The 22,353-nt window shown below is 56.2% G+C and overlaps 1 protein-coding gene across 1 annotated transcript in view; it reads right to left on the bottom strand.

Annotated features, from left to right (window-relative positions):
• ankfn1a (ankyrin repeat and fibronectin type III domain containing 1a) overlaps window positions 1-22,353 on the bottom strand; it is a 338,629-nt gene that overhangs the window by 148,793 nt on the left and 167,483 nt on the right. Inside the window, exon 8 of the mRNA XM_072559008.1 lies at window positions 5,242-5,443. Within this exon, the coding sequence (XP_072415109.1) occupies window positions 5,242-5,443 (202 nt within the window). The remainder of the gene's footprint in view (window positions 1-5,241; window positions 5,444-22,353) is intronic.

The raw sequence follows: 22,353 nt of genomic DNA, 5'->3' as shown, positions 1-22,353 counted from the left end.
CCAATCCCAGCCCAGATCCCAGCCCCAATCCCAGCCCAGATCCCAGCCCCAATCCCAGCACAGATCCCAGCCCAGCTCCCAGCTCTGATCCCAGCCCCAATCCCAGCCCAGGTCACGGCCCCAATCCCAGCTCAGATCCCAGCACAGATCCCAGCCCAGCTCCCAGTCCCAATCCCAGCCCCAATCCCAGCCCAGATCCCAGCTCCATTCCCAGTCCCGTTTCCTGCCCGGACCCCAGCCCCAATCCCAGCCCAGATCCCAGCCCCGATCCCAGCTCCAATCCCAGCCCAGGTCCCAGCCCAGATCCCAGCCCCAATTCCAGCCCAGATCCCAGCCCCAATCCCAGCCCGATCCCAGCCCAGGTCCCAACCCCAATCCCACCTCAGATCCCAGCACATATCCCAGCCCCAATCCCAGCCCAGATCCCAGCACAGATCCCAGCCCAGATCCCAGCCCAGATCCCAGCTCAGATCCTAGCCCCAATCCCAGCCCTAATCCCAGCTCAGATCCCAGCCCCAATCCCAGTCCAGAACCCAGTCCAGATCCCAGCCCAGGTCCCAGCCCTGATCCCATCCCCGATCCGATCCCCGATCCCAGCCCCGATCCCAGCCCCAATCGCAGCCCCAATCCCAGTCCCGATCCCAACCCAGGTCCTAGACCAGATGCCAGCCCCAATCCCAGCCCCAATCCCAGCTCAGATCCTTGCCCAGATCCCAGACCCGATCCCAGCCCCGTTTCCTGCCCAGATCCCAGCCCAGATCACAGCCCCAATCCCAGCCCAGATACCAGCCCCAATCCCAGCACAGATCCCAGCCCAGATCCCAGCTCCGATCCCAGCCCCAATCCCAGCCCAGGTCACAGTCCCAATCCCAGCTCAGATCCCAGCACAGATCCCAGCCCAGCTCCCAGTCCCAATCCCAGCCCAGATCCCAGCTCCATTCCCAGTCCCATTTCCTGCCCCGACCCCAGCCCCAATCCCAGCCCAGATCCCAGCCCCAATCCCAGCTCAGATCCCAGCACAGCTCCCAGCCCAGGTCCCAACCCCAATCCCACCTCAGATCCCAGCACAGATCCCAGCCCCAATCCCAGCCCAGATCCCAGCCCCAATCCCAGCCCAGGTCCCAGCCCCAATCCCAGCTCAGATCCCAGTACAGATCCCAGCCCCAATCCCAGCCTGATCCCAGCCCAAACCCAGCCCCAATCCCAGCTCAGATCCTAGCACAGATCCCAGCCCCAATCCCAGCCCAGGTCCCAGCCCCAATCCCAGCTCAGATCCCAGTACAGATCCCAGCCCAGCTCACAGCCCCAATCCCAGCCTGATCCCAGCCCAAACCCAGCCCCAATCCCAGCTCAGATCCCAGCACAGATCCCAGCCCCAATCCCAGCCCAGGTCCCAGCCCAGGTCCCAGCCCCAATCCCAGCTCAGATCCCAGTACAGATCCCAGCCCCAATCCCAGCCCAGATCCCAGCCCCAATCCCATCCCAAACCCAGCCCCAATCCCAGCACAGATCCCAGCACAGATCCCAGCACAGATCCCAGCCCCAATCCCAGCCCAGGTCCCAGCCCCAATCCCAGCTCAGATCCCAGTACAGATCCCAGCCCAGCTCACAGCCCCAATCCCAGCCTGATCCCAGCCCAAACCCAGCCCCAATCCCAGCTCAGATCCCAGTACAGATCCCAGCCCCAATCCCAGCCCAGATCCCAGCCCCAATCCCAGCCCAGATCCCAGCCCCAATCCCAGCCCAGCTCCCAGCCCCAATCCCAGCCCTAATCCCAGCTCAGATCCCAGCCCCAATCCCAGCCCAGTACCCAGCCCAGGTCCCAGGACCCAGCCCCAATCCCAGACCCGATCCCAGACCCGATCCCAGCTCCAATCCCAGCCCAGATCCCAGCCCCGATCCCAGCCACGACCCAAGCCCAGATCCCAGCCCCAATCCCAGCCCTGATCCCAGCTCAAATCCTAGCCCCAATCCCAGCCCAGGTCCCAGGACACATCCCCAATCCCAGCCCCGATCCCAGGCCAGATCCCAGCCCCAATCCCAGCCCAGATCCCAGCCCAGATCCCAGACCTGTTCCCAGCCCCGTTCCCAGCCCCGATCCAAGCCCCAATCCCAGCCCAGATCCCAGCCCCGATCCCAGCCCCAATTCCAGTCCCAGATCCCAACCCCAATCCCAGCCCCGATCCCAGCTCAGATCCTAGCCCCAATCCCAGCCCTAATCGCAGCTCAGATCCCAGCCCCAATCCCAGTCCCAATCCCAGCCCAGATCCCAGCCCCAATCCCAGCCCGATCCCAGCCACGATCCCAGCCCCAATACCAGCCCCGATCCCAGCCCGATCCCAGCCCAAACCCAGCCCCAATCCCAGCTCAGATCCCAGCACAGATCCCAGCCCCAATCCCAGCACAGAACCCAGCCCCAATCCCAGCTCTAATCCCAGCTCAGATCCTAGCCCAGAACCCAGCCCAGGTCCCAGGTCCCAGCCCCAATCCCACCCAGATCCCAGCCCCGTTCCCTGCCCCGATCCCAGTGCCAATCACAGCCCAGATCCCAGCCCAGATTCATGCCCAGATCCCAACCCCAATTCCAGCCCCTGATCCCAGCCCTAATCCCAGCCCCAATCCCAGACCAGATCCCAGCCCCAATTCCAGCCCCGATCCCAGCACCGATCCCAGCCCTAATCCCAGCTCAGATCCCAGCACAGAACCCAGCCCAGGTCCCAGGTCCCGGCCCCAATCCCAGCCCAGATCCCACCCCGATCCCAACCCCCTTCCCAGCCCCGTTCCCTGCCCCGATCCCAGTGCCAATCACAGCCCAGATCCCAGCCCAGATTCCTGCCCAGATCCCAGCCCCAATTCCAGCCCCTGATCCCAGCCCCAATCCCTGCCCCGATCCCAGACCAGATCCCAGCCCCAATCCCAGCCCCGATCCCAGCCCAAATCCCAGCACCGATCCCAGCCCCAATCCCAGCCCAGATCCCAGCCCCAATCACAGCCCAGATCCCAGCCCAGATTCATGCCCAGATCCCAACCCCAATTCCAGCCCCTGATCCCAGCACTAATTCCAGCCCCAATTCCAGACTAGATCCCCGCCCCAATCCCAGCCCCGATCCCAGCCCCGATCCCAGCACCGATACCAGCCCCGATACCAGCCCCAATCCCAGCCCCAATCCCAGCCCTAATACCAGCTCAGATCCCAGCCCCAATCCCAGCTCAGATCCCAACCCAATCCCAGCCCTAATCCCAGCTCAGATCCCAGCCCCAATCCCAGCCCAGAACCCAGCCCCGGTCCCAGGTCCCAGCCCCGATCCCAGCCCCATTCCCAGCCCCGATCCCAGCCCCAATCCCAGTCCAGATGTAAATGTTAACAGAGTGGACAAGGCTTGGTTTTGTTTTGGGGTCCCTCTGTTCAGGAGATGTCCTGAGTGAGGCTGAGCGATTGCTTGCACCCAAGTGGTTTTCCCCGATCTCAGAGGGTCTGGTGAGGGAGTCCACTTCCTTTGGAATACACTGTAACCTGTAGGCTCCACTTGGCACTTTTTCCAATGATAAAGCTTTTCCATTTTCCGATGTTGTATGGTCTGTTTGTGCTTCAGCCAGCAGGCACTTTGCACAGTGACATTATTACTCCTGCACACTCACTGAGGGTTAAACCTCATTCACAGTCTTCTTCTAGTTATCCTCACCTTGTCCAAATCTCTGATATGGATTCCCCGAGGTGATTTACCAGGAGGTATGGAGGGAAGGTCTTGTGAGGAAAGGCTGAGGGACTTGAGGCTGTTTTCATTAAAGGGAAGAAGTTTGAGAGGTGACTTAATTGAGACATATAAGATAATCAGAGGGTTAGACAGGGTGGACAGGGAGAGGGTTTTTCCTCAGATGGTGATGGGTAGCACGAGGGGACAAAGCTTTAAACTGAGTTGTGGCAGATTTAGAACAGATGTCAGAGGTAACTCCTTTACTCAGAGAGTAGTAGGGGCATGGAACGCACTGCCTGGAACAGTAGTAGACTCACCAACTTTAAGGGCATTTAAATAGTCATTGGATAAACATAAGGATGAAAATGGAATAATGTAAGATAGATCTGCTTCAGATTGATTCCACAGGTCGGCGCAACATCAAGAGCCAAAGGGCCTAGACTGCGCTGTAATGTTCTATGTCTCTCTCTTTCTCTCTGTGAATCTGGGGAGTGATTAATGATGGACTGTGATTTATTGCGGCTCTGTCCATCTTTATTCCATGTCTCCTTTTCTCTGATGTGATCCTAACCTTGTTTGTGCTGGGTGGGAGCTGATGACCTCACTGATAGTTTGACAGGAACTGCCCACACCTTTCCCATTCTTCAGAAGGGAGCTGGTTGGTTTACTGACTGTGGCTGGAACGTTGCTGAGGAAAACTCTCCATAATGAAAGATGACAGAGCTGAAATAGTGGTTGGGATATTGAGGTGTCAGGAGCTTGTCAGCCAGATGGTGAGCCAGTGAAACAGACACACTACCAATCTGTCCAGAGACAGCCTACTGAACCACATGCTAATCAGCCAGGGAGAGGATCGCAGGCTGCAAGTACCCTTGAATCAGCACTGTGAGGGTGGAAATCCCACTGAGTGAGAACTGCTCTCCAAAGAAAGGTTGGCAGCTCCTGCACTCAGCAGCACCCAAAAACGGGCCATGTTTGCTGTCAGATGAGCAACCTCAGAGTCCCAGGATCACAGAGGTTATAGGACAAAGATAAGTGGTGAGGAAGAAATGGGTTTTCTATAGATGGGGGTCACCAGAAAAAGGATAACAGAGGAGTTGGAAGCAAGGGTGGGACTGGTTCCCAGATGGCACCCATCCATTCAATCGTCAAGTCCCTTGAGAACGCACTGATTTCCTTTCACTGAGGAAGTCACCCACCTTTTCTACTCCAAACTCCACCTACCATCCACATCCCTACTACCCCCTTTCCAACCCAACGAGGTCATAAGCTGCCCAAAGACTAAAAGCTGTCATACACACCACTTGACATAATCCCAGTGATGATGGTTTAAGGACCTGAAATAGTCATTAGCTGGCAGTCTCAATTGGTAGTGGGGCCTGAAGGTTAACTGTGAGCCTTCCTGCCCAGTATCTGATTTGACAGTGGGGCAAAAGGGGTGGGCTTAGACACACAAACATTCCACGGAATTAAAAACCTGTCCCACTTCCATTCTCACCATCACACAAAACACATGATGCCCTTTGTCTGATCAATTCCCACATACCCAGGATAACGTCCTCAGCCTCTCGTTCTCCATCTTTGGGGGGGTCACTGGATCATCGAAGGAGGAGTGACTCCCTTTGAAGCGTTCTGAGAGATTGCGATACAGACGCTTAGCAGCACCTGGAGACACGGGGCTACAGGTTCGTCTGGGAGGGGACAGGCTCGGCTTCGGGATCGGCTCAGTCATTGTGGAGTGAAGGGACCTGCAGGAACATCACACAACATCACAGGTCAGCACAATGTCCCAGGACAGGCTTCACAACCTTCTACAAACAGGGCACCCGGCCATGGCATAGCATAATGTACCTCAACCCCAACACCCCACACAGCCCGGGTACACACCCCAACACCCCACACTGCCCGGGTACACACCCCAACACCCCACACGGCCCGAGTACACACCCCAACACCCCACACTGCCCGGATACACACCCCAAAACCCCACACGGCCCGGGTACACATCCCATCACCCCACACTGACCGGGTACACACCCCAACACCTCACACTGCCCGGGTACACACCCCATCTCCCCACATTGCCCAGGTACACACCCCAACACCCCATACTGCCCGGGGACACACCCCAACACCCCACACTGCCCGGGTACACACCCCAACACCCCACACGGCCCGGGTACACACCCCAACACCCCACACTGCCTGGGTACACACCCCATTACCCCACACTGCCCAGGTACACACCCCATCTCCCCACACTGCCCCGGTACACACCCCATCTCCCCACACTGCCCAGGTACACACCCCATCTCCCCACACTGCCCAGGTACACACCCCATCACCACACACACTGCCCAGGTACACACCCCATCACCCCACACGGCCCGGGTACACACCCCAACACCCCACACTGCCCAGGTACACACCCCATCTCCCCACACTGCCCAGGTACACACCCCATCACCCCACACTGCCCGGGTACACACCCCAACACCCCACACTGCCCAGGTACACACCCCATCACCCCACACTGCCCGGGTACACACCCCATCTCCCCACACTGCCCAGGTACACACCCCATCTCCCCACACTGCCCGGGTACACACCCCATCACCCCACACGGCCCGGGTACACACCCCAACACCCCACACGGCCCGGGTACACACCCCAACACCCCACACTGCCCAGGTACACACCCCATCTCCCCACACTGCCCGGGTACACACCCCATCACCCCACAGGGCCCGGGTACACACCCCATCACCCCACACGGCCCGGGTACACACCCCAACACCCCACATTACCCAGGTACACACCCCAACGCCCCACACTGCCCGGGTACACAACCCATCTCCCCACACTGCCCGGGTACACACCCCAACACCCCACACTACCCGGGTACACACCCCATCACCCCACACTGCCTGGGTACACACCCCATCACCCCACACTGCCCGGGTACACACCCCAAAACCCCACTCTGCCCGGGTACACACCCCATCTCCCCACACTGCCCGGGTACATTCACCATCACCCCACACTGCCCAGGTACACACCCCAACACCCCACACTGCCCGGGTACACACCCCAACACCCCACACTGCCCGGGTACACACCCCATCTCCCCACACTGCCCGGTACACACCCCAACACCCCACACTGCCCGGGTACACACCCCATCTCCCCACACTGCCCGGGTACACACCCCAACACCCCACACGGCCCGGGTACACACCCCAACACCCCACACTGCCCAGTTACACACCCCAACACCCCACACGGCCCGGGTACACACCCCAACACCCCACACTACCCGGGTACACACCCCAACACCCCACACTGCCCAGGTACACACCCCAACACCCCACACTGCCCAGGTACACACCCCATCACCCCACACTGCCAGGTACACACCCCAACACCCCACACTGCCCAGGTATACACCCCATCACCCCACACTGCCCAGGTACACACCCCATCATCGCACATTGCCCAGGTACACACCCCAACGCCCCACACTGCCCAGGTACACACCCCATCACCCCACATTGCCCAGGTACACAACCCAACGCCCCACACTGCCCGGGTACACACCCCATCTCCCCACACTGCCCAGGTACACACCCCATCACCACACATTGCCCGGGTACAGTCACCATCACCTCACACTGCCCCGGTACACACCCCAACACCCAACATGCCCGGGTACACACCCCATCACCCCACACACTGCCCGGGTACACACCCCAACACCCAACACTGCCCGGGTACACACCCCAACACTCCCCACACTGCCCGGGTACACACCCCAACACCCAACACTGCCCGGGTACACACCCCAACACTCCACACACTGCCCGGGTACACACCCCAACACTCCCCACACTGCCCGGGTACACACCCCAACACCCAACACTGCCCAGGTACACACCCCATCACCCCACACACCGCCCGGGTACACACCCCATTACCACACACTGCCCGGGTACAGTCACCATCACCTCACACTGCCCCGGTACACACCCCAACACCCAACATGCCCGGGTACACACCCCAACACCCAACACTGCCCGGGTACACACCCCATCACCACACACACTGTCCGGATACACACTCCAACACCCAACACTGCCCGGGTACACACCCCATCACCCCACACACACTGGTACACACCCCAACAACCAACACTGCCCGGGTACACACCCCAACACTGCCCGGGTACACGCCCCATCACCCCACACACACTGGTACACACCCCATCACCACACACACTGCCCGGGTACACACCCCATCACCTCACACTGCCCGGGTACACACCCCAACACCCAACACTGCCCGGGTACACACCCCAACACCCCACACACTGCCCGGGTACACACCCCATCACCCCACACACACTAGTACACACCCCATCACCACACACACTGCCCGGGTACACACCCCAACACCCCACACCGCCCGGGTACACACTCATCGCATCACTCTGCCCGGGTACACACCCCAACACCCAACACTGCCCAGGTACACACCCCATCACCCCACACACACTGGTACACACCCCATCACCCCACACTACCCGGGTACACACCCCAACACCCCACACCGCCCGGGTACACACTCATCGCATCACTCTGCCCGGGTACACACCCCAACACCCAACACTGCCCGGGTACACACCCCATCACCCCACACACACTGGTACACACCCCAACACCCAACACTACCCGGGTACACACCCCAACACCCCACACACTGCCCGGGTACACACCCCAACACCCAACACTGCCCGGGTACACACCCCAACACTCCACACACTGCCCGGGTACACACCCCAACACTCCCCACACTGCCCGGGTACACACCCCAACACCCAACACTGCCCAGGTACACACCCCATCACCCCACACACCACCCGGTTACACACCCCATCACCACACACTGCCCGGGTACAGTCACCATCACCTCACACTGCCCCGGTACACACCCCAACACCCAACATGCCCGGGTACACACCCCAACACCCAACACTGCCCGGGTACACACCCCATCACCACACACACTGTCCGGATACACACTCCAACACCCAACACTGCCCGGGTACACACCCCATCACCCCACATACACTGGTACACACCCCAACACCCAACACTGCCCGGGTACACACCCCAACACCCAACACTGCCCGGGTACACGCCCCATCACCCCACACACACTGGTACACACACCATCACCACACACACTGCCCGGGTACACACCCCATCACCTCACACTGCCCGGGTACACACCCCAACACCCAACACTGCCCGGGTACACACCCCAACACCCCACACACTGCCCGGGTACACACCCCATCACCCCACACACACTGGTACACACCCCATCACCACACACACTGCCCGGGTACACACTCCATCACCCCACACACACTAGTACACACCCCATCACCACACACATTGCCCGGGTACACACCCCAACACCCCACACCGCCCGGGTACACACTCATCGCATCACTCTGCCCGGGTACACACCCCAACACCCAACACTGCCCAGGTACACACCCCATCACCCCACACACACTGGTACACACCCCATCACCCCACACTACCCAGGTACACACCCCAACACCCCACACCGCCCGGGTACACACTCATCGCATCACTCTGCCCGGGTACACACCCCAACACACAACACTGCCCGGGTACACACCCCATCACCCCACACACACTGGTACACACCCCAACACCCAACACTACCCGGGTACACACCCCAACACCCCACACACTGCCCGGGTACACACCCCAACACCCAACACTGCCCGGGTACACACCCCAACACTCCACACACTGCCCGGGTACACACCCCAACACTCCCCACACTGCCCGGGTACACACCCCAACACCCAACACTGCCCAGGTACACACCCCATCACCAGACACACACTGGTACACTCCCCATCACCCCACACTGCCCAGGTAAACACCCCAACACCCCACACTGCCCAGGTACACACCCCAACACCCCACACTGCCTGGGTACACACCCCAACACCCAACACTGCCCGGGTACACGCCCCATCACCACACACACACTGGTACACACCCCATCTCCCCACACTGCCCGGGTACACACCCCATCACCCCACACTGCCCGGGTACACTCACCATCACCTCACACTGCCCGGGTACACACCCCAACACCCCACACACTGCCCGGGTACACGCCCCATCACCTCACACACACTGGTACACACCCCATCACCACACACACTGCCCGGGTACACACCCCAACACCCCACACTGCCCAGGTATACACCCCAACACCCCACACTGCCCAGGTATACACCCCAACACCCCACACTGCCCAGGTACACACCCCATCACCCCACACTGCCCAGGTACACACCCCATCACCCCACACTGCCCGGGTACACTCCCCATCACCCCACACTGCCCAGGTATACACCCCAACACCCCACACTGCCCAGGTATACACCCCATCACCCCACACTGCCCAGGTACACACCCCATCATCCCACACGCCCAGGTATACACCCCAACACCCCACACTGCCCAGGTACACACCCCATCATCCCACACGCCCAGGTATACACCCCAACACCCCACACTGCCCAGGTATACACCCCAACACCCCACACTGCCCAGGTACACACCCCAACACCCCACACTGCCCAGGTACACACCCCATCACCCCACACTGCCCAGGTACACACCCCATCACCCCACACTGCCCAGGTACACACCCCAACACCCCACACTGCCCAGGTACACACCCCAACACCCCACACTACCCGGGTACACACCCCATCACCCCACACTGCCCAGGTACACACCCCAACACCCCACACTGCCCAGGTACACACCCCAACACCCCACACTGCCCGGGTACACACCCCATCACCCCACACTGCCCAGGTACACACCCCATCATCCCACACGCCCAGGTACACACCCCAACACCCCACACTGCCCAGGTACACACCCCATCATCCCACACGCCCAGGTATACACCCCAACACCCCACACTGCCCAGGTATACACCCCAACACCCCACACTGCCCAGGTACACACCCCAACACCCCACACTGCCCAGGTACACACCCCATCACCCCACACTGCCCAGGTATACACCCCAACACCCCACACTGCCCAGGTACACACCCCAACACCCCACACTACCCGGGTACACACCCCATCACCCCACACTGCCCAGGTACACACCCCAACACCCCACACTGCCCGGGTACACACTCATCGCCCCACACTGCCCGGGTACACACTCATCGCCCCACACTGCCCGGGTACACACTCATCACCCCACACTGCCCGGGTTACAGTCACTCTCCCCTGGTTACAGTCACTCTCCCCTGGTTACAGTCACTCTCCCCTGGTTACAGTCACACACCCCTGGTTACAGTCACTCTCCCCTGGTTACAGTCACACTCCCCTGGTTACAGTCACTCACCCCTGGTTACAGTCACACTCCCCTGGTTACAGTCACTCCCCCCGGTTACAGTCACACACCCCTGGTTACAGTCACTCTCCCCTGGTTACAGTCACACTTCCCTGGTTACAGTCACTCTCCCCTGGTTACAGTCACACACCCCTGGTTACAGTCACTCCCCCCTGGTTACAGTCACTCTCCCCTGGTTACAGTCACACTCCCCTGGTTACAGTCACTCTCCCCTGGTTATAGTCACTCCCCCCTGGTTACAGTCACTCTCCCCTGGTTACAGTCACACACCCCTGGTTACAGTCACTCTCCCCTGGTTACAGTCACTCCCCCCTGGTTACAGTCACTCTCCCCTGGTTACAGTCACACTCCCCTGGTTACAGTCACTCTCCCCTGGTTATAGTCACTCCCCCCTGGTTACAGTCACTCTCCCCTGGTTACAGTCACTCCCCCCTGGTTACAGTCACTCTCCCCTGGTTACAGTCACACTCCCCTGGTTACAGTCACTCTCCCCTGGTTACAGTCACTCCCCCCTGGTTACAGTCACTCTCCCCTGGTTACAGTCACACTCCCCTGGTTACAGTCACTCCCCCCTGGTTACAGTCACTCTCCCCTGGTTACAGTCACACTCCCCTGGTTACAGTCACTCTCCCCTGGTTACAGTCACTCCCCCCTGGTTACAGTCACTCCCCCCTGGTTACAGTCACTCTCCCCTGGTTACAGTCACACTCCCCTGGTTACAGTCACTCCCCCCTGGTTACAGTCACTTTCTGCAGGTTTGCTCTGTCTTTCTGTCAGGCGATTGTTTTAGCTGAACCATTCTTGTTGGTACCACCTTCCTGTTCCTGAGCTGACAGCGAAAACTGTCTGTCTCGATCCTCTGTAATGTACTGAACCCGAGAGGTTACACAGTCACAGACAGAACAATCCATGACTCACTGTTCGCGGAGATTGTGCTGAAACCAAAGCGAGTTGTGATTGAGAGCTGGGTATCCTCGCTCTCTCAGTGATTGGGAGATCTCTCCCTCTCCCACATCACAGGGTACAGACAGTTACAAATCCTTCCTTCACTTTGCTGAAGCTCCATGAACAATGAGGAAAATGAATGTGAGTTTTGTGAATGTTAGAATACTCACATCCCCAGAGATTGTTGGGAAACTCTGCAAACCAGCCCTAGTGACATCAACACAATGCAAGCCAGAAGTTGACAGTCGCCTGCAGAATCCTGACCAGAGACTGCTCTGAAACTACAATCAGTGTCTCCACAAGATGCTGCAAATCAGCTGCTCATAATCGGAAGCAATCCCTGGCTCCTCGCTCTGAACAACATGGAACATCTGGCTCAGTCATGAGCATCATGGCACCTTGGTTCAATAATTCAGAGCCAGACAGCTCCAGTACACACAGCCACTCCTGAACCACAGTTCAGTGTGTCTGTAACGGGATGAGTACGGCTATCATCCCGAGAATTGGTCTGTTACCTGGGGGATTGAGCTGTAACATAATGAGTATGACTGTCATCCCTAGGAAGTGTATCTCTATCCCAGTGAGTGTGACTGTAGCCCACACAGTGCAGCTTTAACACAGAGAATGTGACTGTGATGCAGGGAATTTGTCAGAAACCCAAAGAGATTGGTTGGAATCCAATGAATGTAATTGTAGCCCGCAAAGTGTCCCTTTAACCGGGGAAGTATGACAGTGTTCAAGGGGATGGTCCACCACAGCCTCCTCCAGTGAACCCCAGTATTTCAGTCAGTTCGATTCACCCCACGTGATATCAAGAAACAGCTGCAAGCATTGGACACTGCATTGGACAATACTTACTGAAGACATGTGGTCCAGAATTGGCCGGGCCCCAAGCTAAGCTTTTCCAGTGACTTGACAATAGAAAGCAACAACTTTGCATTATGAACATAACTCAAACCCACAGGGATCATGGCAGATACAGTGGGGGGAGGAAATAAGATACTGCTGTATATGTGTATCAGTGCAAAATAATGCACAGAAGAAAATATGCTCTTCAATTCATTTTCAGAATGTGAACATCAGGGGCTGGGCCCAGCATTTATTGTACCATCCCTAGTTGCCCCTTGAGAAGGTGGGATAGAGCTGTTTTCTTGAACCACTTCGGTCCACAGTCTGTGTGCTTGTGGATTGACCCACAATGTCCTTAGGGAGGGAATTCCAGGATTTTGACTCAGTGACAGTGAAGGAACGATGATATACTTCCACTTCAACATCGCGAGGGGCTCGGAGGGGAACTTGCGGGGGGTGGTGTTCCCATGTATCTATTGCCCTTGTCCTTCTAGATGGAATGGGGTTGTATGTTTGGAAGGTGCTGTTTAAGGATCTTTGATGAATTTCTGCAGTGCATCTTGTTGTTATGACATTCATCAGGGTTTTTTGTACACCCATGGATGTATTGAACTTTTAATTGTCTTGTCTTTATTTTTAAAGCTAAAAGGACATCAGCTGTAACTTCATTGGCAGAGTGGCAGAGCTCTGAGTGTCAGACCTGAAGATGTCAATGGAACGTCAGAGGGAGAGAAATGCAGCACAATCTGGGCTACAAACTCCTGCTGGCACCAAAATCTGATGGGGACAAACACCACATTCTGAGTGACAGCCATCTTCATGGTCTTCTCTTTCAACAATACACAAGGTCAAGGGTTAAAGTGTCAACCCTGGCCTCTTTGCATTCATGGGTAAACTCAGGCCCTTCCACCACAGCAAGCTGGAAATCCATGGAGAGGAGTGGTCCCAAGAGCGATACCATCAGGAATTCTCCTCCCCTGGCAGGGTCACCAACCCTCCCCCGTCCCCACCCCCACCCCGGCGATAAGGACGAAGGGAGAAACCAGACAAAGCACAATCCAGGATTTGTACCTGGGTCCCCAGAACATTTAAGATGTTGGATTAGGTTGCTTTGTCCTGGATGGGGGGGGGGGGTGGGGTTATAGGGAGGTAAGCTGCTCGAATGCTGGCGGAGCTGCGCTCATCCAGGCAACAGGGAGCATCCTACCACACTCCTGACAACAAGACCGTAAGCTGTAGGAGAAAATTGGCTATTCGGCCCATCGAATCTGCTCCACCATTCAATGATACCTGGCTAATTCAATCATTCTCAACTCCACTTTTCTGAATTTTCCCCATAATCGAAGATGCTCTGACTGATTAAAAATCCATCTATTACAAGCTGATGTAGACAGACTCTGAGAGAGGACAGTGAGACTCTGGAACAGGACAGAGAGACTCTGGGACAGGACAGAGAGACTCTGGGACAGGACAGTGAGACTCTGGGACAAGACAGTGAGACTCTGGGAGAGGACAGTGAGACTCTCTGGGACAGGACAGAGAGACTCTGGGAGAGGACAGTGAGACTCGGGGAGAGGACAGTGAGACTCTGGGACAAGACAGTGAGACTCTGGGAGAGGACAGTGAGACTCGGGGAGAGGACAGTGAGACTCTGGGACAGGACAGAGAGACTCTGGGACAGGACAGTGAGACTCTGGGACAAGACAGTGAGACTCTGGGAGAGGACAGTGAGACTCTGGGACAGGACAGAGAGACTCTGGGACAGGACAGTGAGACTCGGGGAGAGGACAGAGAGACTCTGGGACAGGACAGTGAGACTCTGGGACAGGACAGAGAGACTCTGGGACAGGACAGTGAGACTCTGGGACAGGACAGTGAGACTCTGGGACAAGACAGTGAGACTCTGGGAGAGGACAGTGAGACTCTGGGACAGGACAGAGAGACTCTGGGACAGGACAGTGAGACTCGGGGAGAGGACAGTGAGACTCTGGGACAAGACAGTGAGACTCTGGGAGAGGACAGTGAGACTCTGGGACAGGACAGAGAGACTCTGGGACAGGACAGTGAGATTCGGGGAGAGGACAGTGAGACTCTGGGACAAGACAGTGAGACTCTGGGACAGGACAGTGAGACTCTGGGATGGGACAGTGAGACTCCGGGAGAGGACAGTGAGACTCCGGGAGAGGACAGTGAGACTCTGGGACAAGACAGTGAGACTCCGGGACAGGACAGAGAGACTCCGGGACAGGACAGAGAGACTCCGGGACAGGACAGTGAGACTCTGGGACAGGACAGTGAGACTCGGGGAGAGGACAGTGAGACTCTGGGACAAGACAGTGAGACTCTGGGACAGGACAGAGAGACTCCGGGACAGGACAGAGAGACTCCGGGACAGGACAGTGAGACTCTGGGACAGGACAGTGAGACTCTGGGACGGGACAGTGAGACTCCGGGAGAGGACAGTGAGACTCTAGGATGGGACAGTGAGACTCCGGGAGAGGACAGTGAGACTCCGGGAGAGGACAGTGAGACTCTGGGAGAGGACAGTGAGACTCTGGGATGGGACAGAGAGACTCCGGGACAGGACAGAGAGACTCTGGGACAGGACAGAGAGACTCTGGGACAGGACAGTGAGACTCTGGGATGGGACAGTGAGACTCGGGGAGAGGACAGTGACACTCTGGGACAAGACAGTGACACTCTGGGAGAGGACAGAGAGACTCCGGGACAGGACAGTGAGACTCTGGGATGGGACAGTGAGACTCCGGGAGAGGACAGTGAGACTCTGGGACAGGACAGAGAGACTCCGGCACAGGACAGAGAGACTCCGGGACAGGACAGTGAGACTCTGGGACAAGACAGTGAGACTCTGGGAGAGGACAGAGAGACTCCGGGACAGGACAGTGAGACTCTGGGACAGGACAGTGAGACTCGGGGAGAGGACAGTGACACTCTGGGACAAGACAGTGAGACTCTGGGAGAGGACAGAGAGACTCCGGGACAGGACAGTGAGACTCTGGGATGGGACAGTGAGACTCCGGGAGAGGACAGTGAGACTCTGGGACAGGACAGAGAGACTCCGGCACAGGACAGAGAGACTCCGGGACAGGACAGTGAGACTCTGGGACAAGACAGTGAGACTCTGGGACGGGACAGTGAGACTCCGGGATGGGACAGTGAGACTCTGGGATGGGACAGTGAGACTCTGGGACAGGACAGTGAGACTCCGGGACAGGACAGTGAGACTCTGGGACAGGACAGAGAGACTCTGGGACAGGACAGTGAGACTCTGGGACAAGACAGTGAGACTCTGGGATGGGACAGTGAGACTCTGGGACAGGACAGTGAGACTCTGGGACAAGACAGTGAGACTCTGGGATGGGACAGTGAGACTCCGGGAGAGGACAGTGAGACTCTGGGATGGGACAGTGAGACTCCGGGAGAGGACAGTGAGACTCCGGGAGAGGACAGTGAGACTCTGGGAGAGGACAGTGAGACTCTGGGACAGGACAGTGAGACTCCGGGTCAGGACAGAGAGACTCTGGGACAGGACAGAGAGACTCTGGGACAGGACAGTGAGACTCTGGGATGGGACAGTGAGACTCTGGGACAAGACAGTGAGACTCTGGGAGAGGACATAGAGACTCCGGGACAGGACAGTGAGACTCTGGGACAGGATAGTGAGACTCGGGGAGAGGACAGTGACACTCTGGGACAAGACAGTGAGACTCTGGGATGGGACAGTGAGACTCCGGGAGAGGACAGTGAGACTCTGGGACAGGACAGAGAGACTCCGGCACAGGACAGAGAGACTCCGGGACAGGACAGTGAGACTCTGGGACAAGACAGTGAGACTCTGGGACGGGACAGTGAGACTCCGGGAGGGGACAGAGAGACTCTGGGATGGGACAGTGAGACTCTGGGACAGGACAGTGAGACTCCGGGACAGGACAGTGAGACTCTGGGACAGGACAGAGAGACTCTGGGACAGGACAGTGAGACTCTGGGACAAGACAGTGAGACTCTGGGATGGGACAGTGAGACTCTGGGACAGGACAGTGAGACTCTGGGACAAGACAGTGAGACTCTGGGACAAGACAGTGAGACTCTGGGACAGGACAGTGAGACTCTGGGATGGGACAGTGAGACTCTGGGACAAGACAGTGAGACTCTGGGACAGGACAGAGAGACTCTGGGTTAGGACAGCGTGATTCTGTGACAGGACAGAGTGACTTTGGGACAGTACAGTGAGACTCTGGGACAGGACAGTGAGACTCTGGGACTGGACAGTGAGACTCTGGGATGGGACAGGACCCCACTCAGTGTAGATGGACTGTGAGTGAAGGTACAGGTATTGCATTCCCTTTTTCCAACGGTAGGGTGCTGGTTATTGTCAAATAGGAACAGCAAGTGAACAATTGTCATATCTTACTGCCTGCCTGTTCTCTCTTGGGTTACTGCTGCTTTCGAAAGGCTGAGTGTGGTCCGTAGTCTTTCAGCAGGATCTCAGCATGTAGACACATTCTTTACCCACACAAAGGAAATGATTCAGTAGCTCCACAAGATATTAACCACAGTGTGTCCAAGCATTCGGAAAGATCGTGTGACAGTGAGGCTGACAGAGTATCAAAGTGTCTGCCTGTGCACAGAGACCACAATCCTGTCGCTATGTCACCCTTGGTTTACATGGACTCTGACCAGCTACCTCAGAGCCAGGCTCTCGTGTGAGGAGACTCTCTGAAGGTGCATGTACTTCTAAACATTTCCTAATCTACCTGTTACGTCACACCTCCAGAACAGGTGGGAGTTGAACCCAGGCGTCCCAGTCCTGATGTAGGGACTCGACTGTTAAACCACAGGACAGCCTACCCCTGTTTATACGGACTAGCCAGGGCCCCGGATTGGTTGAGTGTAACAATCCAATCAGATATCTCATCATCAATAAGATCCAGTGTGAGCACAGTGTGAGCACAATGTGCAGTGTGAGCACAGTGTGAGTGCAGTGTGAGCGCAGTGTGTAGTTTGAGCACAGTGTGAGTGCAGTGTGCAGTGTGAGCACAGTGTGAGTGCAGTGTGAGCGCAGTGTGTAGTGTGAGCACAGTGTGAGTGCAGTGTGCAGTGTGAGCGCAGTGTGTAGTGTGAGCACAGTGTGAGTGGAGTGTGCAGCGTGAGTGCAATGTGCAGTGGGAGCATAGTGTGAGTGTAGTGTGCAGTGTGAGCACAGTGTGAGTGCAGTGTGCAGTGTGAGTGCAGTGTGCAGTGTGAGCACAGTGTGAGTGCAGTGTGCAGTGTGAGTGCAGTGTGCAGTGTGAGCATAGTGTGAGTGTAGTGTGCAGTGTGAGCACAGTGTGAGTGCAGTGTGCAGTGTGAGTGCAGTGTGCAGTGTGAGCACAGTGTGAGTGCCATGTGAGTGCAGTGTACAGTGTGAGTGCAGTGTGACCACAGTGTGAGTGCAGTGTGCAGGGCAGTGAGCAGTGTGAGCAGTGTACAGTGTGAGTGCAGAGTGAGTGCAGTGTGAGTGCAGAATACAGTGTGAGTGCAGTGTGCAGTGTGAGTTCAATGTGCACTGTGAGTGCACTGGGCAGTGTGAATGCAGTGTGCAGTGTCAGTGCACTGAGTGCAGTGTGCAGTATGAATGCAATGTGCAGTGAGTGCAGTGTGAGTGCAATGTGCACGGTGAGTCAGTGTGCATTGTGAGTGCAGTGTACAGTGAGTGCCTAGTTCAGTGTGAGTGCAGTGTACAGTGAGTGCTGTGTTCAGTGTGAGTGCAGTGTACAGTGTGAGTGCAGTGTACAGTGTGAGTGCAGTGTTCAGTGTGAGTGCAGTGTACAGTGTGAGTGCAGTGTTCAGTGTGAGTGCCGTGTACAGTGTGAGTGCAGTGTACAGTGTGAGTGCAGTGTACAGTGTGACTGCAGTGTGCAGTGTGAGTGCAGTGTCCTGTATGACTGCAGTGTACAGTGTGAGTGCCGTGTACAGTGTGTGTGCAGTGTTCAGTGTGAGTGCCGTGTACAGTGTGACTGCAGTGTTCGTGTGAATTCAGTGTTCAGTGTGAGTGAAGTGTACAGTGTGAGCGCAGTGTACAGTGTGAGTGCAGTGTTCAGTGAGAGTGCAGTGTTCGTGTGATTTCAGTGTTCAGTGTGAGTGCAGTGTGCAGTGTGAGTGCAGTGTGCAGTGTGAGTGCAGTGTACAGTGTGAGTGCAGTGTACAGTGTGAGTGCAGTGTGCAGTGTGAGTGCAGTGTGCAGTGTGAGTGCAGTGTACAGTGTGAGTGCAGTGTACAGTGTGAGTGCAGTGTTCAGTGTGAGTGCAGAGTGCAGTGTGAGGGCAGTGTTCAGTGTGAGTGCAGAGTGCAGTGTGAGGGCAGTGTTCAGTGTGAGTGCAGTGTACAGTGTGAGTGCAGTGTCCAGTGTGTGTGCAGTGTTCAGTGTGAGTGCAGTGTACAGTGTCCGTGCAGTGTTTAGTGTGAGTGCAGAGTGCAGTGTGAATGCAGTGTTCAGTGTGAGTGCAGAGTGCAGTGTGAATGCAGTGTTCAGTGTGAGTGCAGTGTACAGTGTGAGTGCAGTGTTCAGTGTGAGTGCAGAGTGCAGTGTTCAGTGTGAGTGCAGTGTACAGTGTGAATGCAATGTTCAGTGTGCGTGCAGAGTGCAGTGTGAATGCAGTGTACAGTGTGAGTGTAGTGTACAGTGTGAGTGCAGTGTTCAGTGTGAGTGCAGTGTACAGTGTGAGTGCAGTGTACAGTGTGAGTGCAGTGTTCAGTGTGAGTGCAGTGTACAGTGTGAGTGCAGTGTTCAGTGTGAGTGCAGTGTACAGTGTGAGTGCAGTGTTCAGTGTGAGTGCAGAGTGCAGTGTGAGTGCAGTGTTCAGTGTGAGTGTAGTGTACAGTGTGAGTGCAGTGTTCAGTGTGAGTGCAGTGTACAGTGTGAGTGCAGTGTTCAGTGTGAGTGCAGAGTACAGTGTGAGTGCAGTGTTCAGTGTGAGTGCAGAGTACAGTGTGAGTGCAGAGTGCAGTGTGAGTGCAGTGTCCTGTATGACTGCAGTGTACAGTGTGAGTGAAGTGTACAGTGTGAGTGCAGAGTACAGTGTGAGTGAAGTGTTCAGTGTGAGTGCAGTGTTCAGTGTGAGTGCAGTGTACAGTGTGAGTGCAATGTTCAGTGTGAGTGCAGTGTTCAGTGTGAGTGCAGAGTGCAGTGTTCAGTGTGAGTGCAGTGTACAGTGTGAGTGCAGTGTTCAGTGTGAGTGCAGAGTGCAGTGTTCAGTGTGAGTGCAGTGTACAGTGTGAGTGCAATGTTCAGTGTGCGTGCAGAGTGCAGTGTGAATGCAGTGTTCAGTGTGAGTGCAGTGTACAGTGTGAGTGCAGAGTGCAGTGTGAGTGCAGAGTGCAGTGTGCGTGCAGAGTGCAGTGTGAATGCAGTGTTCAGTGTTAGTGCAGTGTACAGTGAGGGTGTAGTGTTCAGTGTGAGTGCAGAGTGCAGTGTGAGTGCAGTGTTCAGTGTGAGTGCAGAGTGCAGTGTGAATGCAGTGTACAGAGTGAGTGCAGTGTGCATGCAGTGTGAGTGCAATGTGCACTGTAAATGCAGTGTGAGTGCAATGTGCACTGTGGGTGCACTGTGCAGTGTGAATGCAGTGTCAGTGCACTGTGAGTGCAGTGTGCAGTGTGAATGCAGAGTGCCGCATGCAGTGAGTGCAGTGTAATAGCATTGTGCACTGTGAGTGCTGTGTGCAGTGTGAATGCAGTGTACAGTGAGTGCAGTGTGCGGTGTGAGTGCAGTGTGAGGGTAATGTGCAGTGTGTGCATGGTGTGCAGTGTGAGGGCAGTGTGCAGTGTTCAGTGTGAGTGCAATGTGCAGTGTGAGCACAGAGTGCACTGTGAGCACAGTATGGGCACAGTGTGACAGTTTGAGTGCAGTGTGAGTGCATTGTGTAGTGTGAGTGCAGAATACAGTGTGAGTGCAGTGTACTGTGTGAGTGCAGAGTGAGTGCAGAATACAGTGTGAGGGCAATGTGCAGTGTGAGGGCAGTGTGAGGGCAATGTGCAGTGTGAGGGCAGTGTGCAGTGTGAGGGCAATTTGCACTGTGAGTGCAGTGTGCAGTGTGAATGCAGTGTACAGTGAGTGCAGTGTGTAGTGTGAGTGCAGTGTGAGGGCAATGTGCAGTGTGAGTATGGTGTGTAGTGTGAGTGCAGTGTGAGCACGGTGTGCAGTGTGTGCATGGTGTGCAGTGTCAGGGCAGGGTGCAGTGTTCAGTGTGAGTGCAGATTGCAGTGTGAATGCAGTGTTCAGTGTGAGTGCAGTGTACAGTGTGAGTGCAGTGTTCAGTGTGAATGCAGTGTTCAGTGTGAGTGCAGTGTGAGCATGGTGTGCAGTGTGAGTGCAGTGTGAGTGCAGTGTTCCATGTGAATGCAGTGTGCAGTGAGTGCAGTGTCAGTGCACTGTGAGTGCAGGGTGCAGTGTGCGCAGTGTGATTTCATTGTGCATGGTGAGGGCAGTGTACAGTGTGAATGCAGTGTGCAGTGTGAGGGCAGTATGAGGGCAGTGTGCAGTGTGAGGGAAATGTGCAGTGTGAGTGTAGTGTGAGCATGGTGTGCAGTGTGATTGCAGTGTACAGTATGAGTGCAGTGTTCAGTGTTAGTGCAGTGTACAGTGTGAGTGTAGTGTACAGTGTGAGTGCAGAGTGCTGTGTGAGTGCAGTGTTCAGTGTGAATGCAGTGTGCAGTGTGAGTGCAGTATGTAGTGTGAGTGCAGTGTTCAGTGTGAGTGCAGTGTTCCATGTGAATGCAGTGTACAGAGTGAGTGCAGTGTGCATGCAGTGTGAGTGCAGTGTGCACTGTGAGTGTACTGTGCAGTGCGAACACAGTGTGCACTGTGAGTGCAGTGTGCAGTGCAATGTGAATACAGTGTACAGTGAGTCCAGTGTGCAGTGTAAGTGCAGTGCACAATGTGATTGCAGTGTGAGCATGGTGTTCAGTGTGAGGGCAGTGTGAGGGCAATGTAAGGGCAGTGTTCAGTGTGAGCATGGTGTGCAGTGTGAGTGCAGTGTGAGTGCAGTGTACAGTGTGAGTGCAGTGTTCTGTTTGACTGCAGTGTACAGTGTGAGTGTAGTGTTCAGTGTGAGTGAAGTGTACAGTGTGAGTGAAGTGTACAGTGTGAGTGAAGTGTTCAGTGTGAGTGTAGTGTTCAGTGTGAGTGAAGTGTACAGTGTGAGTGAAGTGTACAGTGTGAGTGTAGTGTACAGTGTGAGTGAAGTGTTCAGTGTGAGTGAAGTGTACAGTGTGAGTGTAGTGTACAGTGTGAGTGAAGTGTACAGTGTGAGTGCAGTGTACAGTGTGAGTGAAGTGTTCAGTGTGAGTGCAGTGTACAGTGTGAGTGAAGTGT

The sequence above is a fragment of the Chiloscyllium punctatum genome, chromosome 39 (genome assembly GCF_047496795.1).
Source record: "Chiloscyllium punctatum isolate Juve2018m chromosome 39, sChiPun1.3, whole genome shotgun sequence".
Classification (NCBI taxonomy): domain Eukaryota; kingdom Metazoa; phylum Chordata; class Chondrichthyes; order Orectolobiformes; family Hemiscylliidae; genus Chiloscyllium; species Chiloscyllium punctatum.
Note: the sequence above shows the minus strand (reverse complement) of the source record. Positions and strands in the feature narration are given on the sequence as shown.